Source organism: Erpetoichthys calabaricus, chromosome 4, assembly GCF_900747795.2.
Source record: "Erpetoichthys calabaricus chromosome 4, fErpCal1.3, whole genome shotgun sequence".
In the NCBI taxonomy this organism is placed as follows: Eukaryota; Metazoa; Chordata; class Cladistia; order Polypteriformes; family Polypteridae; genus Erpetoichthys; species Erpetoichthys calabaricus.
This window is the reverse complement of record NC_041397.2, coordinates 54,420,426-54,434,799: the sequence shown is the minus strand read 5'-3', so window position 1 is coordinate 54,434,799 and position 14,374 is coordinate 54,420,426. Positions and strand designations below refer to the sequence as shown.

At 40.5% G+C, this 14,374-nt stretch overlaps 1 protein-coding gene across 1 annotated transcript in view; it reads left to right on the top strand.

Annotated features, from left to right (window-relative positions):
* si:ch73-264p11.1 (uncharacterized protein LOC100000923 homolog) overlaps nt 1-9,879 on the top strand; it is a 34,444-nt gene extending 24,565 nt beyond the window's left edge. Inside the window, exon 6 of the mRNA XM_051926521.1 lies at nt 5,577-9,879. Coding sequence (XP_051782481.1) covers nt 5,577-5,614 — 38 coding nt within the window. The 3' untranslated portion in view covers nt 5,615-9,879. The remainder of the gene's footprint in view (nt 1-5,576) is intronic.
* Nucleotides 9,880-14,374: the final 4,495 nt, after the last annotated feature.

Genomic DNA, 14,374 nt, shown 5'->3' with positions numbered 1-14,374 from the left:
AAGTGACTGTTGTGAGCTGTGCTCAGTGCTGATGCAGCCAAGTTGATTTAACTTTTCCGTGCTGATATTCACTTACAGTAAATACATTCACTCACACAAAGCTCACTCTACAGGATTGCATACATTGAGACATGATGCAAGATTCAATGCAAATAATGAATTCCATGCAGTAGTAAGCAATCACCTAAAGCATAAGTAGCATGTAACTAATATGGCGGAACCAGATATACATACTTACCAACCCAGTAAAATTGTTGCATAAAACAATAAATGGTCGCTACAACTGTTGCCAGTCACAATATTTGGGGATTACGTTACATTAGTGAGTTATCATTCTCCAACTATAAAAATGGCACTATGGTATAGTATGCATCCTGATGTTGTGATGAAAAGTAAACACTGTGATTTTCATTTTTATTTTCCTCATTTGACTTTTTTGACCGTTTGCCTCCCGCTATTGTTTAGATACTTTACATCATCATTTTGAATTTCTGTTTTTCACTATGCTTTGAACTTTGGCTGTTTTTTTGTGTTACCCCTCATCTCCTGAACAATTTTTTAACTGTACTTTTCAGGACAAACCAGCCTCTTCATGTTAATGACTTGTGCAGGCAGTATGGCGTAGTGGTTAAGGCTTTGGACTTCAAACCCTATGGGTTCGGATCCCACCACTGACAGAGTGTGACCATGAGCAAGTCACTTCACCTGCTTGAGCCCCAATTGGAAAAATAAAAGAAATGTAATTAATCGTATCTCTCGAATGTTGTAAGTCACCTTAGATAAAGATGTCAGCAGAATAAAAAAGGATAAGATTAACTGAAAAGGATGAGAAGTAAGATTGAAATGATTAAAGAAAATCCACAATTCAATGATTGACAGACACCAAGGCCTCAACTAGCTCAGTAGGCATTTATTAATGTGGGAGTCTGGTGGGGAATGATCTGCCACAAAGAGAGTTCAAGAAGTCTAACTTGGACAGGGGGTTTGTTTGTCCCTCTCTTTACTTTTTGGAGCTTTGCCTTTTCAGGATTTGAGAGTGTAGGCCTTAGTCTTTTTTTTTGTACTTTTCTTGGTTTTTTGAAGCTGGAACTATAGTATTATGTTCTATTTATTTGACATCATAATTTCTAAAAGAAGCCTTATATACTTAAATGTAAAATTGTGAATTACATTCAGGTCAGCATGACAGTACAGTGGTTGTCACTGCATGTTCAACATTCAGCTGAGCTGGGTTTGATTTATGGTCCGTTTTCAATTAGTTTACATTTTGCACATTCTCTCTATGGCCAGAGGGACTTTCTGAGGGTATACAACATTAAATAGAGTTTCAGTACAGTAATTTGACTGAATCAGAGTGAGCAAGGTGATGGGCTTCCCGGCTGTAAGCTCTACATGATGTTATAGTGGATTAATAGTGGGTTAAGATGATGAAGAATGGAAAGAGCAGTCTTTGTCATCAAGCGGTTTTATGGAGTTTATCATACATTTTTGTCAAATGTATTATGTAATATCATTAAGAAAACATGGAGTTATCATAGTATTAGCTATATTTTCTGCTTGTTCAAATATTGCATTTAAAGGTCACTGATGTATAAATTATTAAAGTTTGGAATTTATTCTCTGTGTTTAGAGCTTCTGTGTCATAGCTCATTGATCTGGATTCGGAAGAAAGATAGGTTGACTGTATCTAAGCAGCTTTTTAGAACTTCTCTGTTTAACTTCCAGAAGTTAGTTAAGAAATATAAACATGAATACTTCTGAGATATGGTATCCACTGTTTCAAAGACACCCAGGGTCTTTCTTAATGCAATTAATGCAGCTATTTGCCCCCATTCAGAGATGGAATTAAATAATACTGTTCATTCATGTGAGTAGTTTCATTCATTCTTTTTCAGCAAAATCAATACTATCCGCTCTGGTATTGTTACAGTGGATTATGTACTTCCTATTGTTAATCGTGGCATTGTTGTGAAATCCTTTGATGGTGTTTTACTGTCACAGCTAAACAGTACTATTGACACACTTAAACTTACTTTTTGTCCTCTTGATGTTGTTCCACCACGCCACCTACTGGACGCTTTTGATATCTTGGGTCCAGCATTGTTGGCTATTATAAATGGTTCAATTGGTGAGGGGTTTGTGCCCCCAATTTTTAAACATGTGGTGGTGCGACCCTACCTTAAAAAGGCAGAATTAGATACTGGCGTATTAGGTAATTTTCAAGTGATTTCCCAATTGCCATTTTGGCTAAAATATTAGAAAGAATCATTCATAATCAATTAGTTGATCATCTTAACTCCAATAACTTTTTTGAGATCTACTAAAATGGCTTTAGGCATTATCATGGAATTGAAACAGCTGTCCTAAAGTATTTAATGACATCTCTCTTATTACTAGTCAAGTCAAGTCAACTTTATTTATAAAGCACTTTACATACAACAGCCGCTGACCAAAGTGCTGAACATAGGCTAAAATAAATTTTAAACAAAAACAAAATAATAAATAAGTAAAATAAAATACAATAAATGAAACTAATTAAAACATAGTAAACACAACTAAACAGAGTTAAAACAGAGTAAAATCAACTGCTCACACAGGATCAAACGCCAAACCAAAGAGGTAAGTCTTAAGAGCAGACTTAAAAATGGGCAGTGAGGAGGCCTGTCTAATGTGGATCGGCAGTGAATTCCAGAGCCTTGGAGCCACAACGGAAAAAGCCCTATCCCCCCTGAGCTTTCACTGAGTCCTAGGCACATCCAGAAGCAGCTGACCAGCTGATCTGAGTGAGCGGGAAGGAGAGTGCATATGCAGCAGATCAGCGAGGTACGGTGGAACAAGCCCATTTAAGGACTTAAAAACAAATAAAAGAATCTTAAAATGAACTCTAAACTGAACAGGCAGCCAGTGCAGTGAGGATAACACAGGTGTAATGTGCTCATTTTTTCGCGTGCCAGTTAAAAGGCGCGCAGCAACATTTTGCACCAGCTGGAGCCGAGACAGGGTGGACTGGCTAACACCAACATACAACGAATTACAATAGTCCAACCGGGTTGTAATGAAGGCGTGGATTACTGTTGTAAATTGATCTTTGGAAAGAATGTTTTTTATCTTCGCCAAACGTCTTAGCTGAAAAAAACAAGATTTCACCACCGTGCTGATCTGACCGTCCAGTCTAAAATCCTCATCATATTACTGACTCAGATGCAGCAGCAGTCCTTGTCCTCCTAGACCTTTGTGCAGTTTTTGACACTATTAATCATGAGATCTTGCTGTTGTTGCTTGAGCATCTGGTGGGGCTTAAAGGGGCTGCTCTTAACAGGTCATATCTTACTGGTAGGCACTTTTCAGTGATTTTCAGTTACACTTTTTTGTCTACAGCTCCTGTTAAATGTGGCGTTCTTCAGGGATCCATTCTGGGTCCTATTTTATTTGCTATTTATCTTCATCCTATAGGAGCTATTTTTAGGAAGTTTAATGTTTCCTTTCCCTGTTATACTGATGACACACAGATCTATATTCCTGTGTGTAACTGCGATGAATCTGCTGCTCAATTGTAAAACCAATATCCTAGATGGCAGAAGATTTTCTCGATCTTGATCAAAATAAAATGGAAATGCTGAGAGCTGGTCCTGCAGCCAAAGCTCAAATTGATTTTGAACTCCTTGGCTTTTTCGCAGTCTTCTGCAAACCTCATGTTGGAATCTTGGGGTTATTTTTGATGGTAACCTCTCCTTTGAGAAACAGAGAAATTCTGTGGTCAAGAGTTGCTTTTTCCAGTATTATATTTAGCTAAGGTTAAGCCTTTTTTTGTCTCCTAGGGATCTTGAGAAAGTTACTCATGCTTTTATCTTTTCTCGGCTTGATAGCTGCAACTCGTTGTATTCTGGAATCAGCAAATCCCTGATACGCAGATTACGTTTGGTCCAGAAGGCTGCTGCCCGTTTTTTGGTCGGGCAAGAAAGTTTGATTCTGTATCTCCAATTTTAACCTCTTCACACTGGCTTCCTTTTAGTTTCAGTACATGGATATGCTCCCACCTATTTAGATAGATAGATAGATAGATAGATAGATAGATAGATAGATAGATAGATAGATAGATAGATAGATAGATAGATAGATAGATAGATAGATAGATAGATAGATAGATACTTTATTAATCCCCAAGGGGAAATTCACATTCTCCAGCAGCAGCATACCGATAATTTAATTAAAGAGTGATACACTTTGTAATAAGTTTGTAATAACTTTGTATAATGTTAACATTTACCCCGCAAGAGTCACATAGTGTGGGGGAGGAACGATCTCCTCAGTCTATTAGTGGAGCAGGACATTGACAGCAGTCTGTCACTGAAGCTGCTCCTCTGTCTGGAGATGACACTGTTTAGTGGATGCAGTGGATTCTCCATGATTGACAGGAGCCTGCTGAGCGCCCATCGCTCTGCCACGGATGTCAAACTGTCCATCTCCGTGCCTACAATAGAGCCTGCCTTCCTCACCAGTTTGTCCAGGCGTGAGGTGTCCCTCTTCTTTATGCTGCCTCCCCAGCACACCACCATGTAGAAGAGGGCGCTTGCCACAACCGTCTGCTAGAACATCTGCAGCATCTTATTGCAGATGTTGAAGGATGCCAGCCTTTTAAGGAAGTATAGAGTAGGCTCTGTCCTTTCTTGCACAGAGAATCAGAATTATCTGAACTGTTTGTTATACGCCATCCATCCAGAGAGCTTAGGTCAAGTGGTCAGTTGTCTCTTGTTGTCCCTCGCACTAAATGCAAAACTAAGGGGGCCTGGACTTTGGCAGCTGCTGCACTCTGTGAAACTCTTTACCCCATTACATTATGGAGTCACCAATTAAATTAACTGTTTAAAACGAGTTTGAAGATGCATTTCTATTCCCTAGCTTTCTGTGACCTTCAGTGATACTGATGGCTCCTTCCTCACAGTCATTTATTTTGTTTTCAATTTATTGCTGGTTTTTTAATTTATGCTAATTGTATATTTTATCATAAAGCCCTTTTGCTACAGTATTACTGTTGTTCTAAATGTGCTCTATAAATAAATTGACATGACATGACATCATTACCTGTGTAGAAGTTCTGCCAATACTGGTTTGGTGTCCCTTCCAATATTATGTGTTGCCTCTGAACTAACCCATGATGTGGCTCTGATCATAACTGTGCTCAGTGATGAGCTGGAGTCCCATCTAGGGTTCTTCCCAGCTTTTCTTTCTGTGCTGCCTGGATAATCCCAATCATTCTATAATCATACAATCAAATTAGGTGCTTTACAGAATGGATAGATGGATGGTTTAAGGATATTTTGTTTCTGACTTTGATTGCTTTGATTGTTGTAATTCACTTGAAGGTCTCAGCAGATGAGCTGGTGGTGACCTGTGGGTTACCACTGGACCAGTGACTTAATGAAGCTGAGCGCATCAAACTCAAAACTCCTCATGGATACTGTGTGTCCAGTGAATTCCCTAGTATCCATTTAGGTGGAAATACATTTATTTTTTATAATGGACAGTGTTAAGTCAAGAAACTAAACTGTATTTTTCTTTGTTTGTTTTTTCATCAGAAATCACAGATGATGATTATGTAGATGTTTTACCCTAAAAATTGAGCAGAATTTTTCTACTCCGAAGACTTCTTATTAGAATACATTGTGTGTACCTCAAGAATGTTCTCCAGATGGCAAACAGTGTGTGTTTACATGCAGACATATCCTACAATGACATTTGTAAATAGTTGTTGTTTTTATGATTTGAAGAAACGTTCAAGACGGGCACACTGCATAATAAAAAAATGATGGCCTAAGACAAATTGCCTGGGAGTTAAGGATGAAGGAGCACAAAAGACAAGTCAAGATCTTCACTGCTTGGAAAAAGAAAGCATTTTCATAATGGGAGGATAAATGTATTCTAATGAATGCTGTACAGAAGATTCAGAGAAAAGAGAGGAAAGAAACACGAGGATATTTCCTGTGTTCATGTGGCAGTTGTTAAGGCAGAAAATAATTAAGAATCACCTTAGCTATACAATGAAGGTAAATATTTATTCTATACATTGGAGTTTATAGTAAATTCCATCACCATGAATAATAGTATTGCAAAACAAAAGAAAATGAAAGAACTGCAAAGACCCATGAGGTAAAGAGGAGTGTACTGCAGTGAATGCTCTCAAGGAGGTTTTTAAAAGAGCACAGTGAAACAAGGACATCACTTGGATTTGAATACAGTTTTTGTAAAAGCAATAATTAAGAATCATATTTTCTACACTTGGGGGAATTGCTATTTTTATATTGCACCCTTCATAGTGAGCACCATTACCATGGACAGTGATGTTACAGACAAAGAAAAAATGTGCAATATAAGAATCGTTCAGATATTTAAGGAAACAGATTTAAGCTATTGAAACAACAATCTTTATAATTTGAAACTTACTGGTATACTGAATGGGCGGCACGGTGGCGCAGTGGTAGCGCTGCTGCCTCGCAGTTAGGAGACCAGGGTTCACTTCCCAGGTCCACCCTGCGTGGAGTTTGCATGTTCTCCCTGTGTCTGCGTGGGTTTCCTCCGGGCGCTCCAGTTTCCTCACACAGTCCAAAGACATGCAGGTTAGGTGGACTGGCGATTCTAAATTGGCCTTGGTGTGTTTGTGTGTGTCCTGCGGTGGGTTGGCACCCTGCCCGGGATTGTTTCCTGCCTTGTGCCCTGTGTTGGCTGGGATTGGCTCCAGCAGACCCCTGTGTTCAGATTCAGCGGGTTAGAAAATGGATGGATGGATGGTATACTCAAATATTGTTTTTTTTTTATACAACTTAAAAAGTTTTTAAAATCAGTCACCCACTATGGGTGGGTGGGATAGCCAAAAATATATCTAATGGTAAAACACAAATTGATACTTTTCAGACTGAAACATATTTACCAAATATTGTACTAATTACACACACTGGCTACGTAAACAGATTCAATAGCAGGTATTCACCTCTCTCAAATCGATTAAAGTACAGGATTATCTCACTCGTCACCCACTCAGACTGCCGCCTCTGCCTAGCAAACAGCACAAGACACAGTTCCTTCCAGCCCTCCCTTTGTTTTCGCATTGACCCACCAATCAGGTTGAAGTGCACAGTGCTATGTGCAATAGATAGATAGATAGATACTTTATTAATCCCAAGGGGAAATTCACGTACTCCACCAGCAACATACAGATAAAAAACAATATGAAATTAAAGAGTAATAACAATGCAGGTAAAACAGACAATAACTTTGCATAATGTTAACGTTTACTCCCCCGGGTGGAATTGAAGAGTCGCATAGTGTGGGGGAGGAACGATCTCCTCAGTCTGTCAGTGGAGCAGAACAGTGACAGCAGTCTGCTGCTGAAGCTGCTCCTCTGTCTGGAGATGATACTGTTCAGTGGATGCAGTGGATTCTCCATTATTAACAGGAGCCTGCTCAGCGCCCGTCACTCTGCCACAGATGTCAAACTGTCCAGCTCCATGCCTACAATAGAGCCTGCCTTCCTCACCAGTTTGTCCAGGCGTGAGGCGTCTTTCTTCTTAATGCTGCCTCCCCTGCACACCACCACGTAGAAGAGGGCGCTCGCCACAACCGTCTGATAGAACATCTGCAGCATCTTATTGCAGATGTTGAAGGACGCCAGCCTTCTAAGGAAGTATAGTCGGCTCTGTCCTTTCTTACACAGAGCATCAGTATTGGCAGTCCAGTCCAACTTATCATCCAGCTGCACTCCCAGGTATTTATAGGTCTGCACCCTCTGCACAAAGTCACCTCTGATGATCATGGGGTCTATGAGGGGCCTGGTCCTCCTAAAATCCACCACCAGCTCCTTGGTTTTGCTGGTGTTCAGGTGTAGGTGGTTTGAGTCGCACCATTTAACAAAGTCCTTGATTAGGTTCCTATATTCCTCCTCCTGCCCACTCCTGATGCAGCCCACGATAGCAGTGTCGTCAGTGAACTTTTTACGTGGCAGGACTCCGAGTTGTATTGGAAGTCCATTGTATATAGGCTGAACAGGACCGGAGAAAGTACAGTCCCCTGTGGCGCTCCTGTGTTGCTGACCACAATGTCAGACCTACAGTTCCCGAGACGCACATACTGAGGTCTTTCTGTAAGATATTCCATGAGCCATGCCACCACATATGAATCTACTCCCATCTCTGTCAGCTTGTCCCTAAGGAGCAGAGGTTGGATGGTGTTGAAGGCGCTAGAGAAGTCCAGAAACATAATTCTTACTGCACCACTGCCTCTGTCCAAGTGGGAGAGGGATCGTTGTAGCATATACAGTAGATGATGGCATCCTCCGCTCCCACCTTAATACTGTTAACCAGGTCAATTCACTTATTAAACAAACAACAAGTCCATACACAGACAGAAAATCACATTTCCTGTGTACTTTACAATGCATATTTTTTATTTTATGGTTTAATGGTAAACTTATGAACACATTTATTCTTAGCACACAGGTAGAACTTTAAAAAATCAGTACCAGAAGAATTCCGTCTGGTATATCGGATTCATCAGCATGTTGTCCAACGCTAGTGAATATCATCAGCCAGGGCTGCAGTTTAGTTATTTACTGATGTGTTGCGCCGTTTTGCCTCTCTAGCCAGGAAGCTACCAGTGGGAGAATGAAAAGGGGCCATTGGCACTGGCTAAACTGTACAAGACTGTTGTCCAGTAACAGCACACTCCACCACTGAAATACGAGGAAAGACAAGAAGTACACATGGTGCCAACCACAGGCCTTAAAAGTGACCTTTCCAAAAGCATCCTTTCCCTGGGGCTGCTTCTGTTGTATCGTGGGAAATAGTATCTGTTGTCTCTGTCGGGTCACACAGGAAAGAGGGCAGGCCTGCTGCTCCAGGGTGTTTAGGTTTCATGTAGATGACGAGTGTGTGTACACCACACCTTAGCCACTAACCTCACACTAATTTAACTAAACTCTTCAAATGGGCTTTGTGTATCATGTATGTGTGTGTAAAAAGAGATATCACAACCTTAAACTATATCCTCAAAGTAAAAACAATTCAAATGCTGCAGGGACAGTCTGGCTGTGACACAACCTACCCAGCCAAGACTGTAAGGCCAGAACTCAACTGGACATTATTTTTTCAAACTTTTTAAGAAATACAAGTCATGCAAATGAAATTTAAAAAAATAAAAGTGAACGTTGGTAAAATACAGTTTTTTTATATTCCATGTTATTCCATTGTTGTAACAATTTAAGCTAAATTAATCCCATAACTGTCTTTAAGAACGATGGTAGCTGTTGGCCTTTTCTGTAAAAAGAATGAAATCTGAACTGCGTTAGAATGCACAGACTCAAAGACTTGGCTTCAGCTCCTGCCTTGCATGATGCTTGCATGTTCTCCACATGTCACATCCAACACACTTTCACATAAAGTCAATTGACAGCTCTAAATTGGCTCAGTAAGGGTACTGAGTGCTGGGAGGGACTGGTATTCTGGTCCAGATTTGGTCCCTGCCTTGTGCCAGGTATTTCTGGGATAGTTTTCCATTTTACTATGAACCAGTAATGAGGACAGGGTTGCAGAATTTTTAAAATGGATCAATGAGGTGTGTGTATAGATTGCAAACAGTACTAAAAAGAAATAGAATCAGAAGAAGCAAAAGCAATATTAAGAAGTTAAACAGAAATGTGGAGCATGCGTATAGCTATAGGACTTACTTTGAGAAGTGAATAGTAGAAGTACTAATACATTAAAGAGTATTTTTTTAAATGTCAGTATCTTGTATAGATGTCTATTGTATAATTGTTGTTCATATTTATTTAAAAATTGTATGTATTGGACACATTTTAAATTAATTTACTATTAATAAAGAATATATGACACATGCTAAACTGTCTTCTGTTTTCAGCTGTAATCTTCCATTTTGACTGCTGCATGCCATTTTTTTCAGCACATTTTTGGTAAATCTGGTCACTCACTGCTGTCAGGCAAAAGACACAAGTGGTTAAGCTAAGCACGTTGAAGTTCCAGCTGAAATATATTTCTCACATGTGAAGAACACAATAAAATTCTTACTTGGATCTCCAAAAACATCCAATAACCTGCCACCCTCTTGCATCATTCACATCATGTCTTTCCAGTCAAATGTGGACAGAGTTTATAACAGCCCTCCTGCAAAATAACTCTATAGAAAATAAGACATTAATTGATTAAACCCCAATTAACTGGACTGGCATTCAACGTGCGGATTGCTCCTGCCATATGCCCAGTGCTTCATGGATACATTTTGGCTGCCTATGTAAAGATGGATGGCTGTAAATACATGTGATATTTTCTAAAACGTCAAGCTGTTGAAAGAGTTGGGGGGCAGTTTACTTTAGTGTCATATTTTGTTCTGTCTCCTTGCGTTGTTTCGTTATGGAGAATCAACATGACACGGTACAAACGTTCACTCCTGCAAGGAGACAACAAGCTTGGAGAGGGGAGACCAAAGAAAGTGGGAAGAAGGATGAGTAGTAAGAGACAGAAGGAGAGAAGAAATACAAAGAAGGTGAATGGATTGGGAGTTTGGGTAAAAAAAGTACTTGCTGACATCTCGGATTGAAAGGGTAGGCCCAGCAAAGGATGAACAAGCTTGCATTGCACTCCATGCTACCATCAACCACCGTTTTGAGACAATAACCTCAAAACAGCAGTGAAAGGCACATTCAAAAAATTAATATATGCTATTAGTTACAGAAACGCAGTAGGCACAGAACAATATCATAACATCCTTCAACCCACTTCATCTGATATGGGGTTGCTGGGGACTGCAGTCTATCCTAGTAGTTTTAGGTTTAGGGCAGGAAGTAGTCCTGGAGTGGGCTCCTGAACATCACTAGGCCCTCTCATACAAACTCCACACAGACAAGGACAACATTTGAACCCAGCATGCTGGATCAATGCGTGAGCAGTGCTAACCACTAAGCCATTATGCTGTCCCACAGGTACAATATGTTACAGAAGTTGTCGATATATCATTAAACACACCTTATTCATTATATAGTAGTGTTCACATCTATCTATTTATCTGTCTGTCGCAGTGATGGTGATGATAAAGAATGACACAAGAACTCAAATTCAGGTCAGTCAGATATTTAGTTCAATTCATAGTTGAACAAAACAAAGCAGTTCATGACCTACAAGGAGGAAAAGGTATTTCTATAAAAATTCTTACCACAATCAAATGTTGTGATTGGCTCAGTATTTTTATGATTAGTTTGAATCAGTTACCGGGCCAAGGTCTTTGTCTAACAAATAAGAACATTCTACCCCAAAATAACAGGAAATCATTGTAATGTATGTGTGTCAGCAGAAGCTAAGCAAAGGCTTTATCTCATAGCCTTAATCCTCTTACAATCAATATTTCACAGCAAAGTTAAGTTCCTTCTTCATCTCCCTCCTTGCTGATGTGCATCAGTTTCTCAGCACATTCCGAGAAATCTACATAGTGATGTTTAATCAACTGGCAATGCATCACAGTGGTCTCCGTATTAAGTAAGCTTTTCATTCATGCATCGTAAAGGCAGAGAATGGAAGTGACATCAGATGTGGAATGGTTGTCATTCTTCTGTTATGCAGAGTGAAGAAGAGAGAAGGTATCAGCAAACAGTGCCAACCATTGGTTTGGTTGGTAACTACCATCACCAAAGCCTTTAAGCTGTCTTCCAAGCACGCACGTGTGACAACCCATAACCTCCTTATAAAATAAACTAATGCAATATATACACTGCTCAAAAAAATTTAAGCGAATACTTAATCATCACAGTCTAGCACCAAGTCAGTTAAGCTTCAGGGATATAAGTTTGTCCAGTTAGGAAGCACAAGTGATTGTGAATCAACTTCACCTGCTTTGGTACAAATGAAAGTGACAACAGGAGAGCCAACAGCAAGACAACCCCCAAAAGGGAATGGCTTTGCAAGTGGTGGCCACAGGCAATGGTCTCTGCTTATCCTTTCTGACTGATTCTTCTATAGTATTACATTTTGCTAGTGTCCTTGTCACTACTGTTAGTATGAGGCAGTGCCTGCAGCTAATTCAGGTTGCACAGGTAGTCCAGCTCCTCCAGGATGGCACATCCATACGTGTCATTGCAAGAAGGTTTGCTTTGTCTCCCAGCACAATCTCAAGAGCATGGTGGAGATACCAGGTGAGGCACCATTACACAAGGAGAGCTGGACAGGGCATTAGAAGGGCATCAACCCAGCAGCAGGACCGATATCTGCTACTTTGTGTGAGGAGGAACAGGAGGAACATTGCCAGAGCCCTACAAAATGACCTCCGGCTGCCTACTGGTGTGCATGTTTCTGACCACACTGTTAGAAATGGACTCCATAAGGGTGGAATGAGGGCCCGACATCTTCTAGTGGGACCTGTACGCACAGCCCATCACCGTGCAGCTCGATTGGAATTTGCCAGAGAATACACAATTGGCCTCTTCACCACTGAGCACTTGACAGAGCTGAAAGAGTCTGGAGACACTGTGGTGAACGTTATACTACCTGGGACATCATTCAGCAGAACCTGTTTGGCGGTGGGTCAGTGGTGGTCTGGGAAGGCATATCTTTGGAGGGTCTCACAGATCTCCACATGCTGGGCAATGGTACCCTGACTGCTATTAGTTTACCAGGATGAAATCCTCAGAACCATCGTCAGAGTTCATGATGGTGCAGTGGGTACTGAGCTCCTCTTAGTACAGGACAAAGCCCTGCCTCATGTGGCCAGAGTGTGTAGGCAGTTTGTGGATGACGAAGGCATTGATGCCATTGACTGGCCTGCACGTTTCCCAGATCTGAATCCAACTGAGAACCTCTGAGATATTATGTATCGGTGTATCCATGCCAACAAAAAGAATGTCCAGGAGCTCACTGATACCCTGATCCAGGTCTGGGAGGAGAACCTCCAGGACACCATCTGCTGTCTGATCAAGAGCATGCTTAGATGTTGCCGGAAGTGCACACAGGCACGCGGGGGCCATACACACTTTTGAGTCACATTATTATTTTCAGTGTGATGTTGAATGATTGGGTTGATGATTTTAGTTTCCATTGACCTTTGGTACATCATTTTGTTCTCAACAAATTACACAGAATTAGTCAGAAAAGATTTTCCACTTGAATATTTTGTTCTTAGAGATCTGATGTGTAATTTAATTGTTCCCTTAATTTTTTTGAGTAGCGTATTTCATTTCTTCCTTTTCTTATTATTGTTATATTGGAGGGTGGCATGGTGGTGCAGTGGTTGTGTTGCTACCCTGCAACAAGGAGACCAGCATTTGCAACTTGGGTGCTCCTTGCATGAAGTTTGCACGTTCTTCTCTTGTCCATGTGTGTTTACCATTAGTGCTCCAGTTTTCTCATAATTCATAATTTATATGAATTGCCATGGCTAAACTGACCCAAGAGTGTTTATTTGTGTGTGAGTGTGTTCATCCTTAGATGGACTGGCACCCTTTCCAGGTGTTGTTCCTGCCTTGTGTCCAATGATTACACTGCCTCTATAAGCAGGTTGAAAATAAATGGAAGGATGGATATTATATTGCTTGCTGGGCTTTTCCAGGACAAATGCAAAAATGGGGTGAGGGTCCTGGCTCTGCGGTACACAAAACGCCTTTGTTTGTTCACTGTGGCTTCAAAAAAACATTCACCCTGTCACAAGAAACACAGCAACAACTCCACAAGATAGAGAGTGCCCTCATTCAGAGTGCCAATATTCAATAGAATTCAATAATTATTTAAGGAGTGGGTTGCCAGCACACTCAGCAGTGTCCTGTAAAATGGAACACTAGTAGAGTTGATAGTATGAGTTGAGCTTGGGCTGACTCCTTTACAATTCAGCTATGTTCTTCTTAAAGCCTTCATTCATTGTGAAGGCCTGGAGGTGACAGAACCTGGGGGATTACATGTAGCCGCCCAAGCGGAGGTGGCTTTAAGTGTATTTAACGTTTGGTTAGGAGATGCGTACTGTGCTGTACACTCTCTCACCTAAATAAGTTCTCAAAAATACTAGCAGAGCAAGCTAGAGTATTCATAATGTTCATTTATCAACTTCTTGACAACCTACAACAATAGAAATTGAAGCCATTTTAGGTTCTTAATCCCCAAGGTTATGACCGAGTAAATTGTTCTTTCTGAAGCTCTGCCATGTTGCTAAATGACAAACACTGCTTGCACCACTGACTCTGTCTGAAGAAAGATATTAGTTGGAGTCCAGCTCCATAAATATGAAATTGTTAGGAACATTACACTGATCAAGCTACAGCAAAACAGGTTGACTAAAGATAATGCAGAAATTAATGCAAAACAAAAGCAGCATACAGTAAATAAAGAGAATAAAT